The following is a 22190-nucleotide window of genomic DNA, read 5'->3' as shown; positions in this document are numbered from 1 at the left end:
CTTGAACGGATTTTTTGCACATCAATGTCATCATTTTTTTGAAGATCATGTGTGTAGAATAATTTTGGTAAAATGTGCTTCTTTCTATCTCCTTTTATAAATCCTCTATTTCATTGGGCTATGCATGCAACATTGTCTTTGTATAAAATTGTGGATCTTTTATCACATTCCAAACCACGTTTTTCTCGAATGAAATGAATCACCGATCTCAACTATACGCATTCCCTACTTGCTTCATGAATAGCTATTATCTCAGCATGATTTGAAGGAGTAGCAACAATAGATTGCTTTGTGGAGCGCCATGATATGATAGTACCTCCACATGTAAACACGTACCCGGTTTGAGATCGAGTTTTATGGAGATCAGATAAATAACCTGCATTTGCATAACCAGTAAGATCTCCACTACCTTTGTTAGCATAAAACAAACTCATATCAAGAGTTCCCTTTAAATATCGCAATATGCTTGAGAAGAGTTATATCTTGCTAGTAAATTAACAGAAAATGCTATGTCAGGCTTTGTAGCATTAGCAAGATACATAAGTGCAGCAATTGCATTGAGATAGGGTGTTTCAGGACCAAGGAGTTCCTCATCCTCTTCTGGAGGTCGGAACAAGTCCTTATTTACCTCGAGTGATCGAACAATCTGGTGTACTCAATGAGTGCGCTTTGTCCATGTAAAAGCGGTTTAAGGCCCTTTATGTATAGGCAGATTGATGGATAAAGATCCCGTCTGCTAAATGTTGAATTTGCAGACCAAGACAAAGTTTTGTCTTTCCAAGATCTTTCATCTCAAATTCTTTCTTAAGATATTCAATTGCCTTTTGGAGCTATTCTGGAGTTCCAACAAGATTTATGTCATCAACATAAACAGCAAGTATAACAAATTCTGATGTCATTTCCTTTATAAAAATACATGGATAAATAACACCATTTATGTAACCTTCTTTCAATAAATATTCACTAAGGCGATTATACCACATGCGCCCAGATTGCTTTAAACTGTACAAAGATCTTTGTAATCTGATTGAATACATTTCCCAATATTTTGAATTTGCTTCAGGCATTTTAAATCCTTCAGGGATCTTCATATAGAATTAATCAAATGAGTCATATAGGTTATGACTTACATTTAAATTGCATGATATCTTCAGGTTTCTGGACTACAGGTCTGATCCTCACAATCTTTTACAATATTGTGCACTATATTGTATCAAATATATCGTCGACGATCATTTCGTATCAGTTCGTAAGCGACATAACTTGTTGAGATCTCATCACTTTCTTTATTTTCAGGTACCTGAATTTCTTCTGGAGTTTTATGAAATGTTATGTCGTGGGCTCTTCCAGGGCTTATTTCCTCCTTATTATGATCATTTTGATCATTTGCTCCTATTCTTTTTAAGGATTGTTACCTTTGGAACCGATTGGTCTACCACGCTTCATGCGTACAGTAAACTCTATCCTTTAGGGACTTTAATTTTAATAGAAGCATTTGCAACTGAAATATGATATTTAATTTTGGATCAGCAAATGCTTCTGGCATTTGACTTGAATTATCTTCTAAGCAAGTTCGATTCATATAGCATATTTTTCAGATATTTTATTCCACCCCCACATGTTAAAAAAACTAACTCATATCCCCAATCTTCTTTGGAAAACATATCTTTGTGCATTGTGGTAGAGAAATTAATCATATACCACACATCAAAAATTATTAGATAATAAAAATATTTGATTTCTGATCCTAAACCAATTGTGAGGTGATGACTTATCATATTTTGTTGGTCTGATGCATACAAGTATTGTTGTATGCAATTTAGAAAATCTTAGACCAACACATGAGGCTTTGTTCTCATAATCAATAGTTTAGCCATTAATAGAAGGTATTCAATGCTAAACTAGCTTGGATATAAACCAACATCATCAAGATGAACTATCTTGATTTCATAATCTGAAAATTATGCTCGTAATTGAGAAAGACAATTTCAAATGCCAAATTGCAGGTTGACAATAAACATACATGTAACCATCTTATATACGCATCTATGAGTGGTTCACATGATAGGTGAATGGGACCATATTCACCTTTTATATATTCTAAAATTCGGAGATTTTAGTCCCAACTTTAGCTGGTATAATCAAGTTATTATGAGAACAAGCAACACAAGAGAATTCTTGAAGAATCTTCTATATATGCTTATCTGAATTCTCAAATAGCTCATTTAAAAATGGCAAATGAATACTTCAAGTTTATCATGGCATGTGCTATCTCTAAGTAAACTTCTGGTTTACTATGGCATAAACTTTTGTATTAGTAAACTTCTGATTTACTTTGGCTACTTTTGTATCAGTAAATTTCTGATTTACTGTGACTGCTTTTGCATTAGTAAACTTCTGGTATATTGTGATACATGATATAGTACAAATTTAAAGAATAATGCAGGTAACTTCTCACATACATATTTACCCCATATGATTGTGAAAACATGAAGATTTTCAATCTTTCAATCATTTGTAGTCTCAGTATCATAACATATGTTTTGACCACAATGATAAATAAGCTATTCGGGAGCTTTCCATTTATTGTCTACAATCAAATATTATTCAAACACTACTTGTGTCGTGTGTCTTCTAGATAAACAGTTAGCTCTTCAGGAGCTTTTGTTGTACTACCAAATATTGCTCAGACACTTCTGGTATCATGAGAGAAAATCATAATCAAATGAATAATATAAAGCTAATTCTAAATTTATAAATGACGAAAATTAAGAATTTTAATATTTTTACTATTAACTTTGTGACAAATATCTCCTTCAAGGAGAAATATCATTAACATCTGAATATTTTATATCAATACGGCAACCACATAGTCATTGCATCTTTTAAAGAAAGATACACGAGTTGTTATTTTTTTCGGGGAACTCAATAACTAACCATAATATATTAATGTGGTTGTAGTAGAAAGCATTCTACAAGAATGCTTTTGCCTTAGAATGATACTTAATAAAATTATCCAATTTGTTTTACGTACAACAGGTACGTGCGGCAATGATCTTTATGCCACAAAAATAATATTTATATCCTCTGTTATTCTAGCTCTTCCGGAGGTGAGCTGTAGTATTTCTTCATTCACTCCAGGGAATGAAAATGTGCTTCGAAAATAACTTTGAATAGTTCATTATTTTATTTACGCACAAAAAGACACAATTTCATAATATTTTCCTGCTTCGAGAGAAAATTTTAATTGTGTTACTTCTTCAGGAGCAAATTAAAATACGAAAAATTGGGTATATATTCTCTCAATCATATTACCTCTTCTGGAGGTGAATCGCAATATATTTACATCAATAACGCGCTCATATTTACGGCTTTATTAATATTATCACATTCACTTAAGGGAATTGATTAATATTTATAAAAATTCTCATCCTTCAGGAAATCGAACATAATTATCTGAACACGCATTAATCACATCAATGCTTCAACCTCTTTTAAAATATTTACTACTTCAGGAGCAAATTGAGGCGTGCATGTAACATAGAGAATATTTCTCTAGCTTATCTTCGCTGTAACCATAGCAAGCCTAAATTATCACTTCTGGTGGTTATAGGCACATACCACTTCTGGTGGTTAACAAAATTTAGTTACAATGAGATATACAAAACACAATCATTTATGGTGGTTGTATATATTTTTTTTGCAGACTCTACCAGAGTTTAAGTGGACCTTTTATTGTTATCCACATCACAATTCAAATACGCTTCATTAGACAAGTAATGATATAATATTAAAGGACATGGCTGCCAAAGCGTAAATGAAACCTGGAAAATTAATTAGAAAAGTAAATAGTGATGGCTATATAAATGTTGGTGCTATAGTCCTTGTACGGGTACCATCCTTCTTAATCATTAGCCATATGTATTGATTGCAGCTCTATCTCAAGATGAAATATTGCTCACATGGATAAAATAAAATTATTAGAGCATCATAACATTTGTAGTTAATAATAGCTGTCCATACAGAAAATACTTAACATGTGAAAGCAAGATTAGAAATGAACCTTGTTCAAAGTTATGAGATTTCTAGGTACATCTACCTAAGGCAGCTTTGACTTCCATCGTCTTTTGCTTCAAATTATCTCAAGTTAGAGATAACTATACATTCAAACATAGAGACTCGTGCTGATAACGTGTTATAAAATAAAGACTATAAAAGAAATAACTGAAGACAAGTATAGAGAGAGATTGACATTTTATTCAACTTTCAGAGTGATATATATAATAAACTGAAAACTCCTCTATTTATAGAAGAAAGGAAGCAGCTGCGAGGTTTTTCAGGAAGCAATTGTGAAGCTTTTCAGGAAGCAGCTGCGAGGCTTTTCTTCAACTGCTTGTAAGCTGTCTGCATGAACTGCTCGCAACCTACTTGTTTAATAAGAAGCTGTTGCAAATCATTTCATTGAGTTGCTTGCAACCTGCATGCATCAGCTGCTTGTAGATAAATTTCAACAGAGTACTAAATGGATAATCTTCTTCAGGAAGATTATCTATAGCGGAGTAATAAATGGACATCCACAAATAATAGTTTCATAACATACTTATAATATTTGAAGTCGAATAAAATTAATACTTAAAATTAAAGTTATATATGAACATGGATTTCACTTTTAAAAAATTATTATTTTATGATAATAATTATTATTTCATTTGAAATACTCACTTCACATATTGTATCTTTAGGAAAAATACAATTAAAGTTTTTGAGCAACAATAAAATTGTATAATCAATATACATATGTAGGAGGATGATAAAGTTAAATGTTTTTCAGATATACAACAACAACAATAAATAATTAAGTGGGAAATCTGTATTTAGTTATGAGATATCTTATTGCTAGAACCTAGTATGTAGTAGTAGTATTACTATTAGGTAAGCAAATTTCGGTCCACTAAGGTTCGTTTGGTTTGTCGTATAAAAAAAAATTAACCTTAGTATAAAATTTTGCATTATTATTACTACAATCGTCATCTACATATGATAAAGTACAAAAAGTGTTACAGGTAAATACGAAAATGGCAACAGAACAGAGTCAGACACAAAAATAACGTCATTCATATATGCGTTGTGGAGTTTTGAAATATTAAGTTATCCGCACAAATCAAAAGAAATATTAAAAAGAAAAAAGAAAGAGAATGAAACCAAATAGACAGAAAGTTAATGAATACGTCCAACAAGAGGTAGAAGCCGAGCTACAAATTCGGTCAAACACAATAATTTTTATATAAATATATAAACAGTATATTTATATTAAGAGATGTATGCTTTATGGAAATCATGTAGAAATGGCAATGCCCCGTTCTTTTCTTTTTTGGTTCTTTTCAACCAACCCCATTTTCCCTTGCTTTTTAGTAAAATCACATCACTCTTTTTAAAAGCCAAAGTTACTGAACTTTTCCACCTTTTGCTTCCCCTTCATGAGAGTTACTAAAGACTTTCTACAAAAAGAATTTTAGGCGATAATAGATTTATACACTCGATATTTGCACCAAATAAACAAGATAAGACTTAACTTTTGTAAATTTTGTTGCTTAGCGGCGAATGCAATATAAATATTATGGGTTCACTTAAATCTAATAGCTTTAACTCAAATATGTACATGTGTAAAAATATTCAATAAAAAAGTATAAATAATAAATTTCAACTCAGTAAATCAAAATGGAATATGATAGAATTTTGATCTTGAACTTATAAAATTAGAATCTTGAATCTACCTTTATTATCACTTAACATAGTTAATCAAATGAGATATATTTTTATATGATTTTGCCTTTATCCATTACTAGTATTAGCACCTGCGCGGATGCGCGGACGCTAACCATGTTAAATATTTGAGTTATTTGGATTATATATAAAAAATCTTAAAATTTAAACCTTCTCGATAAATATAGATAATAATTGGATATTAATTAAGAAACACTACATGAAAAGATTAAATATTTTTTAAATCTCCTAGTTATAATTCTATTTTTCTTTTCTTTTTTTGTACCATTCTCGTTGGTGTTATTGGATCCTAAAAATAGTCAGGAATCAAAATAATAACTCATATTTACGGCAAAACAATCAAAGGTTGAGACTGTGAATGACTCTTTGGATACGACTGACTCTTTTACTATTACTTGAACTATTATTTGGTGTGTTGATATCTTTCAAAAAATATTTCTATTTTAAAATTTCAGTTTCTAAAACTTTATTTTTCAATATTAATTATTTTTATAATAATATAAGTGAAAATATTATTCTTAATTCAAAATTCATTTTAGTCGGCTATCTAAAAATTTAAAAAATTCTTTAGTCAGTGAATTTTTTTCCCAGTATGACTCTATTTTGATATTTGACATTAACCATGTTAAATATCTGAGTTATCTGAATTATATATAAATAACCTTAAAATTTAAACCTTCTAGATAATTATAGATAATCGTTAGATATTAATTAAGAAATACTACATGAAAAAAGACTAACATTTTCTTAAATCTCGTAGTGATAATTTTATTTTTGCATTATTCTCATTGGTGTCATTGGAACCTAAAAATAGCCATAAAGCAAAATAATAACTCGTATTTATGGCAAAACACAAAGGTCAAAAGATAAGAATAAATATAAGTTCCTGTTATAAAATAAAAACTGTAAAGTAAAGACAAGTATAGAGAGAAACTGATATATTATTCAAACTTCAAACTTATGTACATAATGAACTGAAAACTGCTCTATTTATAAAAGAAATGAAGTTGTTGTGTAAGCTGCTACTTCAAGCTGCTATTGCAAGCTGCTACTGCAAGCTGCTATTGTACCAGATATAGATAATCTTCTACCGAGGGTAATGTTTATTCATAACGGAGTACCAAAATGATAAGCTTCTTCAGGAGGCTTGTTTTCAAAAGAGTACTAAATAGATAAGCATATTTACGGCGGAGTCTCATATAGATAAACTTCTTCAGAAAGCTTATTTACAACGGAGTAAATGAACATCCATAATATAATATATTTATAACACTCCCCCTTGGATGTTCATTAAAAGATAATGTGCTTTATTAAAACCTTACTAGGAAAAACCCTGTGGGAAAAAGAATCCTAGTGAAGGAAAAAGATTGCACGTATTTAGTAATACGCATTGCTAGCTGCCTCGTTAAAAAAAGCCTTATAAGGAAAACCCTGTGGGAAAAAATCTTAGTAAGAAAAAAAGAGTACATCGCGTATTTTACTCCCCCTCATGAAAACCTTGTTTCAAATATTTGAGTCCTCGCATTCCAATCCTGTATACCATCTTCTCAAAAGTTGAAGTTGACAAAGATTTAGTGAATAAATCTGCCGGATTGTCACTTGAACGAATTTGTTGCACATCAATGTCACCATTTTTCTGAAGATCGTGTGTGTAGAATAATTTTGGTGAAATGTACTTCGTTCTATCTTCTTTTATAAATTCTCCCTTTAATTGGGCTATGCATGCAACATTGTCTTCGTATAAAATTGTGGATCTTTTATCACATTCTAAACCATATTTTTCTTGAATAAAATGAATCACTGATCTCAACCATACGCATTCCCTACTTGCTTCATGAATAGCTACTATCTCAGCATGATTTGAAGAAGTAGCAACAATTGATTGCTTTGTGGAGCGCCATGACATGATAGTACCTTCACATGTAAACACGTACTCGGTTTGAGATCGAGCTTTATGGGGATCAGATAAATAACTTGCATCTGCATAACCAACAAGATTTGCACTACTTTTTTTAGCATAAAACAAATCCATGTAAAGAGTTCCCTTTAAATATCGCAAAATATGCTTAATCCCATTCCAATGTCTCCGTGTAGGAGAAGAGCTATATCTTACTAGTAAATTAACAGAAAATGCTATGTCAGGCCTTGTAGCATTAGCAAGATACATAAGTGCACCAATTACACTGAGATATGGTGTTTTAGGACCAAGGAGTTCCTCTTCCTCTTCTGGAGGTCGGAACAGGTCCTCATTCACTTCAAGTGATTGAACAACCATTGATGTACTCAATGGGTGCGCTTTGTGCATGTAAAAGCATTTTAAGACCCTTTCTGTATATGCAGATTGATGGATAAAGATCTCGTCTGCTAATGTTGAATTTGGAGACCAAAACAAAGTTTTGTCTTTCCAAGATCTTTCATCTCAAATTCTTTCTTAAGATATTCAATTGCCTTTTGGAGCTCTTCTGGAGTTCCAACAAGATTTATGTCATCAACATAAACAGCAAGTATAACAAATTCGGATGCCACTTTCTTTATAAAAAATACATGGACAAATAACAACATTTATGTAACCCTCTTTCAGCAAATATTCACTGAATCAATTATATCATATGCGCCCAGATTGCTTTAAACCGTACAAAGATCTTTGTAATCTGATTGAGTACATTTCCAGAGATTTTGAATATGCTTTAGGCATTTTTAATCCTTCAGGGATTTTCATATAAATTTTATTATCAAGTGACTCGTACAGATAAGCTGTAACCACATCCATTAGATGTATTTCAAGCCTTTCACGTAAGGCTAAACTGATGAGATATCGAAATATTATGGCATCCATAACGGGTGAATATGTTTCTTCATAATCGACTCGAGGTCGTTGTGAGAATCCTTGTGCGACAAAGCGAGCCCTGTATCTTTCAACTTCATTTTTGTCATTCCTTTTTCGCACAAAAAATCATTTATGACCAACTGGTTTTATACCAGCTGGTGTTTGGACTACTGGCCCAAAGACCTCTCTTTTAGCAAGTGACTTCAATTCCGATTGAATTGCCTCTTGCCATTTTGGCCAATCAGATCTTTGTCGACATTCTTCGACAGATCGAGGTTCAAGATCCTCACTATCTTGCATAATATTAAGTGCAACATTATATGCAAAAATATTATCCACCACTATTTCAGATCGATTTAAATTAATCCCATCACCGATCGAACTTATTAAAAGTTCCTCACTCACATGAGCTTCGGGTTCATTGATTTCTTCAGGAATCTCAGAATTAATCAGATTTTGGGTCTCTTCAGGAGATCCCTTCATAGTATCGTTTTGATCATTTATCGATTTTCTTTTTCGAGGATTTCGATCCTTAGAACCCAAAGGCCTACCACGCTTCAGGCGTGCTTTAGGTTCACTAGCTCTCATGCTAGTAGATGGTCCTACTGGGACATCAATTCGGATAGGCACATTCTCTGCTGGGATATGTGACTTAGTTATCCTTTTCAAATCAGTAAATGCGTCTGGCATTTGATTTGCTATATTCTGTAAATGGATGATCTTCTGGACCTCCTGATTACATATAGGGGTACGTGGATCAAAATGAGATAACGATGAAATTTTCCACACAATTTCTCTTTTGATTTCCTTTATCTCTCCCCCTAATTGTGGAAAATTTGTTTCATCAAGCCGACAATCTGCAAATCGAGCAGTAAATAAATCTTCCGTCAATGGTTCAAGATTGTGAATAATAGAGGGTGATTCAAACCCAACATATATTCCTAACCTTCTCTATGGGCCTATCTTACTGCGTTGTGGTGGTGCTACTGGCACATATACAGCACATCCAAAAATTCGTAGATGTGCAATATCTGATTCATAACCAAAAACTAATTGTGACGGAGAATATTTATTATAATGTATCGGTTTGAGACGGATAAGTGATGTTACATGCAAGATAGCATGACCCTAGACAGTAGTGGGCAATTTTATTTTCATAAGTAGTGGTCTTGCTATTAATTGCAGGCGTTTAATAAATGACTCTGCAAGGCCATTTTGAGTATGAACATAAGCTACATAATATTCAACTTTTATCCCAACTGATAGACAGTAATCATCAAAAGCTTGAGATGAGAATTCTCCAGCATTATCAAGGCGAATAGCCTTTATAGGATAATTTGGGAATTGTTCCCTTAATCGAATTATTTGGGCTAATAGCTTTGCAAACGCCAGGTTGCGAGATGATAGTAGGCACACATGAGACCATCTTGAAGATACATCTATTAGGACCATAAAATATCTAAACAGCCGACTTGATGGGTGAATAGGTCCACATATATCCCCATGTATACGTTCTAAAAAGGCAGGGGATTCAATGCCAACCTTCATTGGTGATGGTCTAGTGATCATTTTGCCTTTGATAACAAACATCACAAGAAAATTCATTATTTGTAAGAATCTTCAGGTTCTTTAATGGATGCCCACTCGAATTTTCAGTAATTCGTCTCATCATTATTGATCCAGGATGGCCCAAACGGCCCTGCCAAAGCACAAAAATATTTGAATCAGTAAACTTCTGGTTTACGATAGAGTGTGCTTCAACTGTACTAATATTTGAATAGTATAAGCCAGAAGATAAAGTTGGTAACTTTTCTACAATGCACTTCTGGACAGAAACATTCTTTGTAATACAAAGATATTCCATATTCATTTCATCAGTCATCTCAACATGATACCCATTTCGGCGGATATCTATAAAACTCAACAAGTATCTTCGGGACTTGGAGGAAAATAATGCATTGTCTATTATAAGTTTTGTTCCCTTAGACAGAAATATAATGGCTCTTCCAAAGCCTTCAATCAAACTTATATTACTAGAAATTGTTGAAATATTTGCCTTTTCCTTATGCAAATAAGAAAAGTATTTCTGATCCTTGAATATGGCATGAGTTGTTCCACTATCAATTACACAAATATCTTCATGATTGGTCTTTGATCCAAACATAATTTGAGGATTATCCATATTCTTCAAAATGACATAAATAAAATATGTTATAGTAAACATCATTATCAAAGCATAACTTTTATTTATGTACAACAATTACATAACCATACTATCTATTACAAACAACCAAAATTAAAATATTTACATTTCTACAGATTCACCGCCGATCATATGACTTGTTTCTCATTCTGGGAGTGCAAAGTAATCAGCTACATCCAAATGCATAAAGTCTAAATTATCTTCAGAAATAAAATTTGCTCCAATATTTTTCTCTGCCTTCTTCAGGGAGGCTTGATAAAGCTCAACCAGGTACTTTGGCGTACGACAGGTACGTGACCAGTGCCCTTTTTCTCCACATCTATAGCATGCATTTTCTGGCTTTGCTGCTTGCACCGCTTCATGCTTTTGTTCCTTTCTTTTTCACTGCTGGTGGTGAGGAGGGTTCTTTGGTGCATTATTATTACTATGATTAGAGTTTCTTCCCCGACCACGGCCATGACCACGACTGGGGTCACGTCCTCTTCCACGCTTAGCTTGGTGGAAGTTCGTTTCATTTACTTCAGGGAATGGACAAGAACCAGTAGGTCGACTTTCATGATTTTTTATTAATAGCCCATTATGTTGCTCAACTACAAGAAGATGTGAGATAAGTTGAGAATACTTTTTGAATCCCATCTCTCGATATTGCTGGTGCAGGAGCATATTCGAGGCATGAAAAGTGGTGAAAGTTTTCTCCAACATATCATGATCAGTAATATTATCACCACATAGTTTCAATTGGGAAATAATTATGAACATAGCAGAATTATACTCACTGATAGATTTAAAATCTTGTAGCCTTAGATGAGTCCAATCATAATGTGCCTGTGGAAGAACGACCATCTCCAGGTAGTCATATATATCTTTCAAATTATTTCACAGTATGACTGGATCTTTAAGAGTGAGATATTCCATTTTCAAACCTTCATCAAGGTGATGTCGTAGGAATATCATTGCTTTGGCACTGTCTTTGTTTGATATTTGACTTTTGTCCTTGATGGTGTCTGCCAGACCCATCGCATCAAGACGAATTCCAGCATCAAGCACCTAAGGCATGTAGCTTTTGCCCGATAGATCCAGGGTTACAAATTCAAGTTTAAAAAGATTTGACATTATTTAGAAAAAGAAAGTTCGTACCTCTGATACTTTCAAAGTATTTGTTCGAGATGGCAGAGTCTCGTGCTGATAACGTGTTATAAAATAAAAACTGTAAAGTAAAGACAAGTATAGAGAGAAACTAATATATTATTCAAATTTCAAACTTATATACATAATGAACTGAAAACTCCTCTATTTATAGAAGAAAGAAAGCTGCTACTGCAAGCTGCTTGTAAGTTTCTTGTAAGCTGTTACTGTACCAGATATAGATAATTTTCTACCGGGGTAATGTTTATCCATAATGGAGTACCAAAATGATAAACTTTTTCAGGAGGCTTATTTCCAATAGAGTACTAAATAGATAAATATATTTACGGCGAAATCTCGTATGGATAAACTTTTTCAGAAAGCTTATTTATAACGGAGTAAATGAACATCTATAATATAATATATTTATAACAGTTACCGTACACTATTGGCTTTTTTGCTTCGGGCGAACGTTACTAAAAGAAGATTTGTGAAGCAAGGACAAGGTATGTAATCTTAACCCTCACATGTAACATCCGTAAACTTCGACACAATCAATAAAGTAGAAAAGACTTGTACATAATCTACAGTGCTATAACTACATTTCCTTTTAATCCATTTTATCAATCATCAATTTCTAAGCAACCCCACAAGGAAAAAGTGTTATTGCAACTCTTCTTCATCTGAAAAAGACCCTGCATATATTCATTAGCTTCTAAGTTTTGCCCTCAGAAAGCAAAACCCATCAAAAATTGAATATCCAGGTAGCTCAAATTCTTATCTTTTTCATCTGTTTTTATCCTAAATTTCCTCAAGATTGTAACTTTTTCGTTTTGGGTTTAAGATTTTACATTTGAGTGAATTAATTCAGGTACCTCAAATTGTTCTAATTTACACTCTTTAATATAATTCCTAGTCAAGATTGTAACTTTTTGTTTTGGGTTTATGATTTTTATGTTCGGGTGAGTTAATTGGTCCAGAATTTCTTGATTCTTACTTTTTAATTCCCTTTATTGCGATTAATCGAAACTGATTGTAAAAGATATTTTTTTTTTCATCCTTTGATCTACAAACCTTGAAGTTTCAAGCTTGGTTACAAATTTATGGTCTTGGTTTTGTCAAAGATTGTTAAAGAGTTTGTTCCAAAATTTGAATTGAGTTTTGGGCTTTCTTTTACAGGTCAATTTGTTAATATGATGTTAGGTTTCAAGCTCGTTTAGCTACAATCCTCCAATTTTGTGTTCAAGAGCACACCATTATAGCTGTATATTTTCTAAAATGGGATGGCCTACAAAACCCTGAAATTTCATTACCTCCCCACCCCACAAAAAAAAAAAAAAAAAAAAAACCCAAAAAAAAAAGAAAGAAAGAGGAAAGAGTGTAGTTAGTTCACCCCTATTGTTACACCCTCCCTCTTGATTAGTCTTCTGCTGTTCTTTGTTAGTGGGATATCTGTTTGGGAATTCAAACTAGGAGATCTAGTTTCCTTACCGCATATATGGCATTGTGGATTTTTTATACTAATTGAGAGGAGCCTAAACCTTGTTAGAAGGAAATTAAAGAAATGTACATCTTATGCTTTTCAAATCCCTTTCTCTTGACATGTGATAGTCTTTTTAGTATGTAGCAAGATTTATTTGGCAAATAGGGGGCTAACCTTATGCAATGCTATACAAAGGTAAAGCCAATCTATACAACACTAAAGTATACCAAATCACCAAAATCAACGGCTGTAATAGTCTGTTACATGTGATGTTTGGAGAATCTTCTTTTGCTTAGTGAGTCTCCAAATTTTTCCTCTTATACTTTTGTCACGTGAGATGGCTGATGATGTTTGATGATCTTAGGATAAGTTGGTGAATTGCTAATGGAAGAACACTTGGTTTTGTGTGTTGATCGTCTCATCACACCTGAATCTTTGCACTCGCTGCCAAGGTCCGAGGATGCAGAATCCTCTGTTGGCAGATCTTGCTCTCAGGTAGTTGGTACGTCCTCAGTTATTGATGCTAATGACAACGAACATCCAGGAGTTGGGGGTGAAGAAGAGCCATTACTTCAGAATGTGGAGTGCCGGATTTGCCAGGAAGAAGATAGCGTGAAAAATTTGGAGGTTCCTTGTCGTTGCAGTGGCAGCTTGAAGGTATCTTTGTGAAGTTGGTAAAATTTTATGCTCTTCTTGTTCAACGAGCTTGTTTGCTGCAATTACCTACTAAAGCTGAAAAATGTTTTGTTGTCAGCAATTCACATAATGTATTTGTATACCAAACTTTTATAGTTCTTTACATTCTCTTTGATTTGTCTTAGAATTTAAAGTCTGGGAGCCCTAGAATAGATTAGCTTATTTTATCTCTCTGTGATGCAATGTCCAACAACTATTTTTGTGTACTTATGTGAGCTTTTATTGGAAGCCTAACTATTCTTTCTTTATTTCTCATCTGCTTCGTTGTCACAAAATCCAGTACGCTCATAGAAAATGTGTCCAGCGATGGTGCGATGAAAAGGGAGATATAACTTGTGAGATTTGCCATCAGGTATTTCAATGCATATTCTATTTGCCTCGTTCCATTGAGTATGATAATTATCTTTTGCCTATTCCTTCCCAAAACAATATAGGACGATTGAGCCAGAAAAGAGTGAGGGAAGGTGAGATAGCGAGATGGCATAATTGACTATGTACTAGCTGAGAGCATAGACAACCATATTTATTTGTTGTGTGCCTGCGCTTTCCTTCCTCAATACTCTTTCCTGGCTAGAAGGAGTGTCACACATTCCTATGCAGCGATTCAGCTGTATATTCATTTTTTTACTTCAGAAATATAGGACATTGATACTTTAGAATCACAAATTTGGATGCTAGTGAATACTTGCTGAAGGAGTTTGTAGTTCAGTTACCCGAAATTTTTTCTATCTAGCTGGCAGGCTTACGAAACTTGAAATTTTTTTTCTGTCTAACCTGCAGCCTTATCAATCTGGCTATACTGCTCCGCCCCCGCCTCCTCAATCTGAAGATACGGCCATTGACATTAGGTATGTTCAAGTCATAACTATTTTCTCATCTGTGTACCAAATTTTATACCATTCAGTCATTCCCCGTAAATTACCTAGAGAGTATTGATACTGTGCGGGTTTTGGTAAGTTCAGTACAAAATATGTGATATATACTTTTTCTTTACTGTGGGATGCCTCTCTCCCCTTCTCCCAGAAAAAAAAAAAAAGCGAAGACAGCGGATAAGCTCTCTGTTGTTTGTATTCAGGCTTCCTGTTTACTTGAATATGTGAATCTCCTCTGCTTCTTCGGAAACCTCACAATATGCTCAGCTATTTGATAGATTTTAGCAAACATTTTTCACTAACAGAAGCCTTAATCATATAAAAAAGTTGTTGATATTCAGTGACGGTTACATAATATTTCTGTTGATTTTTGTTATTTGTTCGTAATCTAGTTCTACATTAAATTGAGTCGTAGTTAAATGAAAACTCAGCTTCAGTGGCATGTAAGTAGTTTTCTTTTCCTATGGACCAACAAGTATGGCTTCTTGAAAAATACTTAGAAAATAGAGTATTACTAGCCATAAAGATCTTTGCCATTTACGGTTCGTATAACATGTTTAACTTTTTATCTTTTGGGATAGTTTAATTTCCACAATATACACTATTAGTGCATAATTTGGCCTTGTTACTAAATTTTGTAACATAATCTGATAATTACAATGATGCCATTTTTTGTCGTTAATATCTTCTGCCTATGGTAAGTGATCTGTGCTGGCTATTTTTTTTTTCTGTCCTTAACTACTTTCTGTTCTTTTCATTATCGGTTTTTTTTCTGGGTTTTTTGTTCAATAAAATCCAGACGCTTTCTCTCTGCTTCTGGTGCCTCTGTGGTCATATAGCAATCGAAATATAAATAGAGCATCTTTTCGCAATTTTGATGTGCTGAAAAGCTTCTTTTCTTTCTTATGTATCAATGATGAATTCAACCACGTGGATTAAGTAGAGGTTGGACAGTGGGTGGCACTCAGATTGACTTACATGATCCGCGACTTCTTGCAATGGCTGCCGCTGAACGCCGTCTTCTAGACGCTGACTATGATGAATATGCTGATTCAAATGCTAGTGGAGCTGCATTTTGTCGTTCTGCTGCTTTAATTGTAAGCAACTGAAGCTATATCATGTAGTTTCATTGCATGGCAAACTTTCTTTTGCTAAGTAGTGGCAAATAGTAATGCTGGGCATGCATTAGAATGGTTCCTCTGGCTAGTATGTACATGAATGGATAGAAAAGTTTCTCTTGACAGGAGGGTGGGGTAACCTTGGTAGTGTGATACATGAATTTCATGTTAAGCTTTGAAATGGTAATTTAGGAATAGACTTCAGAGTGAAATTGAATTGGTTATAGAATTTTATCAAGGATGCATCTTTCAGCTCATCTCGTCCTTAAAGAACGGGGATTTTCATCGTATTGGAGTCATATTTTCGTATTGATATGTAAGAGAAAAAGTTATTTATAAAAAAAGAAGAAGATATTAACTCATCCACCCTTTTTCTATATAATACTATCTTGGTGTTGGTTATTTACACACTCATGCTTGTCTTTCAAGATTCTCCCTGCAAGTTGTTGAAATGGCAGTGTGGTATTAGTATCTGATATTGTGGTGCTGCAACGGTTTCTTGGTGGAGCTCATGCTTTTGTTCTCCTCTTCTCTCCTTCTATTACCCTTCTTGTTTCTTGTGCTACTTTTCTTCTGGTTGTCCAATTGGATCAGACATGAGAATTAGTTTCTTGCCTAAATATATTGAAGATTTTTGCAGTACGGCATGTATCCCTACGTGTTTATGGATGTCAAAACCTGTGGATCTTGATGACAAAGTTTTGTTTTCAATCTTCTTACTTTGTTTGCTCACCTTATTGAATGATGCACTCTGTTTTCCTGAAGTTAATGGCCCTTCTGTTATTGAGGCATGCTCTGACCATTGGAAATGCTGATGAGGATGAGGATGATGTTTCCGTTTTTTTCTCTGTAAGTAGTACAAAGAATATTATTTCTGTTTGTTAGTTTCTAAGATGAGTTTATGACATACTATATACTATGGTAAGAAGTGTGGGACTAATGATCTGGTTGATCCTTGACACAGCTTTTCCTACTCCGTGCTGCCGGTTTTCTTTTACCTTGTTACATTATAGCTTGGGCTATCAGTATATTGCAGCGTCGCAGGCAAAGACAGGTTAGTGACTTTTTCTGCTTTTTAAGTAACTTCCGTGACTATATTACTCCCTCAATCCTGTTTGACTGGACACAGAGTTCTGTACCAAGACATAGACATTTGTATGGCTAAAATCATCTCATTAGGGGGGTAAATGAGAAGTTTATAGTTAAATTATTTCCAAATATAAAAATGCATCATTCTTTTGGGACAGATTTATAAGGAAAGTGTGCCACATAGAATGGGACAGAAAGAGTTAACATTTGTCTTCATATTTGCACATTTTAGTGATACGTTATGTTCATGCATAATGTGTAAGTCTTATGCTGCAAATCCCTTAGTGTTTTCTTCTTTTCTTGTGGTGGTAATTGTTGATTAGTTGCTAATTGCTATATGTATGCACACTTGTAAATTTTTATAATACATGCCTTTTCCAGCTTAACCAACTATTTTGATTTCCATCTTTGGCTATTTATAAAAGTCCAACTTTCACGGATGAAATGTACATTTATTTATTTTTTCTTTTCCTAAAAAGTCTGTCACTTTTACACTTCTTTAACTTCCAAAGAATTCAAAATCTAAGTTGGCCCTGTCCTTTTTTTCTTTAAAAAATTTCTCCATTAAGTATTAAACACGTTCAGCTTTCATATTGATAGTAATGTAAATAACAGTAGGCAAGTGGTTATATACATTGTGGATGTTACTGAATGACCACCTTGAACATGAGAGAGACATCACAACTACTTTCAATCTGCAAGTTTTGAGGTTCCACTGTGATTTCAGCACTCCATTTTCACTATTGGTTCAGTTGAATTAAATAAGGATCAGAGCATGTTATTTTGTCATGATAAAAAATTATGGAAACTACTAGCAGGTTCAACATTTGAGAATATTGGTTGTGTTCGACTTGCAGTGTAACCAACATTTGGCTCCCATTTCATGGCCTTTCTTAGATAGATACACGCTTAAAAGTTATATGTTGCATTTCTCCTTACTAATTACATGACATCTAAAGGTTAGTTTCTTATTTGCGTTAATTATATTTGAATTATATATTCTGACAGCATAGATAACTTTTACACCTGAGTGAACTAATGATTGTATTAGGTACTTGCCATATTTTCAATACAATTTTACGATAGGCAAGTATCATTAGATGTCATTGTCTTGTGAGTGACTTGACCGTGTAAATTGTAAAGTTTTTTTAAGATGTCTGTGTGTAAAGTCGAATACATTCTTTTATTATCTCTTGTGATTCTTTCTTCTTTTCACATCTATAAAGCAGGAGGCAGCAGCATTAGCGGCAGCCGAAGTTGCTTTCCTGCTGCAGGCAGGGCAACATAGGGGCTTGCATGTTGCAGTCGCACCTGGACCTGCGCCACCAGTAGAACCTTCGACAACACCAGGACGGGCAACAACTCCTCAGGTGGCAACGCAACCAGGACAGGTGGCAACTCCTCATCTAGAACCAGTATAAACAGCTTTTCTCTGTTTCCTCTCCTAGCAGTTTGAAAAAAGTTGATTGTACTGATGGTAACTTTCATGGCGGGGAAAGTTTTTCTTTTTTCCGTTTCATTTTAAATTATTTACCAGCTGTATCTTTGCATTGAGAGACGCAGGAGCTCCAAATTTCCTCTCATTCAGTATTCTGTTATGTTCGTACATGTCAAAACATAGCAGCCCTTAGATGGCGTTGGAGTCTTGGCCTCCTGGGGTCAGTTACAACTTTATCAGATCTTTTCTTCAAGTGTGTAGATACCATATCTTCACATCATATTAATCGGTTAATATTGTTTATTCTTCTCTAGCGACTTATTAGTTTAGCCATGCTTTTGGCTTCCATTTTTTGCATAATGTTTGCACTACTGTAATCTCCTCCGAAAGAGCGGAGACGGTCATCTTCTATCACTGTGATTTTAGCAGGGTTTCTTATTTCTTGCATGTGCTTCGCTAGAGGTTAATTTTGGCATTTAGGACTCTCTTGACATGCAGAATTGAATTCATTGATGCATGTCTTGGGGACTTGGACTATTTTGGTTCTTATCTATTCAACCAGAGAAGTTTTTAGATGGGGAGAATTCAATTTTTTGTCTTTAGAAGTTGCCGGGTTCGAAAAAGGCTGCTGCTACTTGCTAGGCAGGACCTGAATATAGTGCCTGCACTTTGGTGTTCTTCGATGACTTTGATCCAAGTAAATCAAACAAAAGATTAGTAAGGAGAGGATCAGACCCCATTCACAAAAGGTGTAGACAAACAAGAATGCAACCAGAACAAAGAAGGAAAAAACTGCCTCCTTTTGTCATTTCTATAGGGAAACTGATGATGCTGGGCAATTTTATGTCCTCTAATGTTAATTACGTGATATTATCCGGTTTTGGTCAAGGCCCTATGATTTTTCCCAAAAGGCCTTATACCATTAAAAGTATCTCTTATTGGTCCCAAGGGTGTGGCCTAAAGCAGTTGGACAGTTGGAATAACAACTTTGTAAAATGAGGTTTGAATCTAAAACAGACACAACATTTAGTGACTTTCAGCTTCATTTAATCATCTTATTGCTGTTTAGCTTCCTTATCTTAGGCTTCTTTGACTCTCACTCTCCTTTCTTGCCGAGCTTGAGAAAATAGCAATTGCACTCATTTCAGAACCTTAGAATTAAAAATATTGCACTGTGGACACTAATGTATAAAAATTGAACTCTTTTGTTTTTAAAATAACTCACCTAGAGAACATTTTAGTTCCGTTACGATATCTCAATTTTTTGTTGGAATGATTAAATAAGATGCACAGTGTTGCCTTATTTGTGATGCTAAAAGAAGAAATGCAAAATATTGATGCTTTAGAAAGGGCAGCTCAAAGGATTTTAATACAAAGTCTGCATAATTTTATTACTGCAGAAAAAGAAAACATAACAATAGATACCAACATAATTGGGACAGAAAAGCTCTCATATTGGGGCACTACAACAGAAGTAGAGTTTCAACTGGAAATTAAGATTTAAGGTCTTACTAGAACATACTGATCTTTTGTTACAACAACAAACCCAATGAATTCCTACAAGTGGGGTCTGGGTCTGGGGAGGGTAGTGTATGGGCAAACCTTACCCCTACCCGGGACAGAGAGGACTTGTTGTTAGGCAAAAATACAACGGGATCAAGAACAGACAAAACAACAAGATTAGGTAGACGAATTAAAGACAGATGAAGAAAATAGTAGAAAATCAAGGGCATTTGGGTCCTCCTTCCTTGGTTTTCCAGTTGTTGTAGCAGGGACAAACACTTTTGTTACCATAGAAACCAGGTGGAACACACAAACACTTGTTGCAACATTTTTGGCAGAAGAACATGCATGGTTTGTGGTACTGTGTCTTGCTACATCTCCTCGTACATTGTGGTTGGCATTCTGGTTTAATACAACAAGTACAAACATAATCAAGAATTTGGGGATAAAATATAAAAATTAGATGTTTTGATTCTCGTAGTTCAAAATAAAACATCAGAATAAAAGAGGAAATACTTACGTGAAGGGTTCAAGCTCCCTGGTCCGTACTTTTTCTGAAATCACAAATAACAATTTGTCACAAATAAAAAAAATACCACTTTAGTACTATAGTATTAGAGTGCAAATATTTACAGAAAGTGGGAAAATTCAGTCAAAATAATACTCTACTTACAGAATGGTGGTGTTTGCCATTTGTAGCCAGAACTGTTGTAGCAAGAATGGACATGGCAAAAAGGGCCAAAAATAAAACTGCAACAATCTTGGCCATTGCTGATGTGATTTCTTGGGATGAAAATGGGGAGCAGATAAGTCGAAATAGAGGAATGCAAAGAGAGGACTATTTTTGAGTGTTTATTAGAAGCTGCAAATTTGGATATAAATAGAGCCCTTTGAGGTTCCGTGGCTAAAGGCAACAATTATTTTTAGTAATAAATCCTGGATTTTGATCCGAGTAAGGAGCTTTTTTGCCTATGGGCCGGTGAGAGGCATTAAATGTAAAAGCATAAATATTTTGTAACTGCCGGTAAATCATTAAGTTGCTGAATGGTAGTTGAAGAATGAAGCCAGAACCTCAAATAAATGCAAGAGAGATGAGGGATTGGGAAGGGGAGTTATGGCATAAGTGGTAAAATTGCTGTCATGTAACCAGGAGGTCATGGGTTCGAGCCGTGAAAATAATTTCTTGTAGAAATACAAGGTAAGACTGCATACAATAGACCCCTGTGAGCCGATCTTTCCCCGGATCCCGCTCATAATGGGAGCTTATTGTACAGAGCTGCCCTTTTAGAGATGAGGGATTGGATGAGCGCCTTTAGAACAAAAAAACAATAATTGGCCAATTGGGCAATAAATGTTACCTAAAAGAAGTGGGCAATAAATAAATGAGACATCTCTTCATTCTTACACCAGCAAATACAGATGCAATTCAAGATTTTAAAGACAATATTTTGTTGCAGATGAGAAAAAATGTATTTGAAAGTTGAAGCTGAAAATAATACTCCATTTGAGAGTAAGTTGTATTTAGACATGAACTTAACTTGGTGAAAAAATTGAAGTTATGTGAGAAAATAATCATTTCCTCACACAAGTTTTTCAATATTGCACCAGTATTTGCAAATATGAGACCAATATATCAAATATCAATGTTTAGCAGTTGCAGATGCTAAGATTAAACTTCAACTTGCAAACAATGAATTCAGTTTCTACATTTCATGGCCAAGCATTCTATCAATCTATGGAAATGATGTACCAATGCACTTGCTATTCCTTTGTTGTAACAGTAGGTGAGAAGTTAAACATAATTATAGTTCGAGTTAAAAGCAGTAAATTCACTGCCAAAACCTTGTACTCGCTTAGTGTTCAATCTTTTCTTGCTTCACTATTCACCATCTCCATCCCCATCGATCCTAGATTGCAGTACAAAATAAGAAGTAAATCATCTACTCTGATTGCTGTTGCGGAAGCCAAATGTATATAGTGTGAATGAGTCACAACTATTATACTAAAAATTATGACAACCACTAAATAATAAACAAGACAATAAGACAACAA

General features: G+C 34.2%; 2 protein-coding genes across 6 annotated transcripts; one reads left to right on the top strand and one right to left on the bottom strand.

Annotated features, from left to right (window-relative positions):
- The first annotated feature begins 12486 nt into the window (after window positions 1–12486).
- On the top strand, window positions 12487–18948 carry LOC107772844 (uncharacterized). 5 transcript variants are annotated; one of them, XM_075243765.1, is made up of 8 exons: window positions 12487–12703; window positions 13787–14079; window positions 14399–14470; window positions 14899–14966; window positions 15934–16087; window positions 16874–16957; window positions 17073–17162; window positions 18427–18948. In XM_075243765.1, the coding sequence occupies exons 2-8, from the start codon at window positions 13807–13809 to the stop codon at window positions 18616–18618; spliced, it is 933 nt and encodes a 310-aa protein (XP_075099866.1). In that variant the 5' UTR covers window positions 12487–12703; window positions 13787–13806; the 3' UTR covers window positions 18619–18948. The 5 variants fall into 5 exon arrangements, with proteins under 5 accessions (XP_075099866.1, XP_075099864.1, XP_075099865.1 ...); XM_075243763.1 differs by having other exon boundaries at window positions 18424–18948; XM_075243764.1 differs by having other exon boundaries at window positions 15931–16087.
- Window positions 18949–19999: 1051 nt separating this feature from the next.
- Window positions 20000–21017, bottom strand: LOC107781453 (gibberellin-regulated protein 6). The gene is made up of 3 exons (XM_016602152.2): window positions 20812–21017; window positions 20659–20692; window positions 20000–20540 (listed from the first exon to the last, which is right to left on the bottom strand). The coding sequence occupies exons 1-3, from the start codon at window positions 20905–20907 to the stop codon at window positions 20359–20361; spliced, it is 312 nt and encodes a 103-aa protein (XP_016457638.2). The 5' UTR covers window positions 20908–21017; the 3' UTR covers window positions 20000–20358.
- Window positions 21018–22190: the final 1173 nt, after the last annotated feature.

Source organism: Nicotiana tabacum, chromosome 22 (assembly GCF_000715075.1).
Source record: "Nicotiana tabacum cultivar K326 chromosome 22, ASM71507v2, whole genome shotgun sequence".
Taxonomy (NCBI): Eukaryota; Viridiplantae; Streptophyta; class Magnoliopsida; order Solanales; family Solanaceae; genus Nicotiana; species Nicotiana tabacum.
This window is presented reverse-complemented; position numbering and strand designations above follow the sequence as displayed.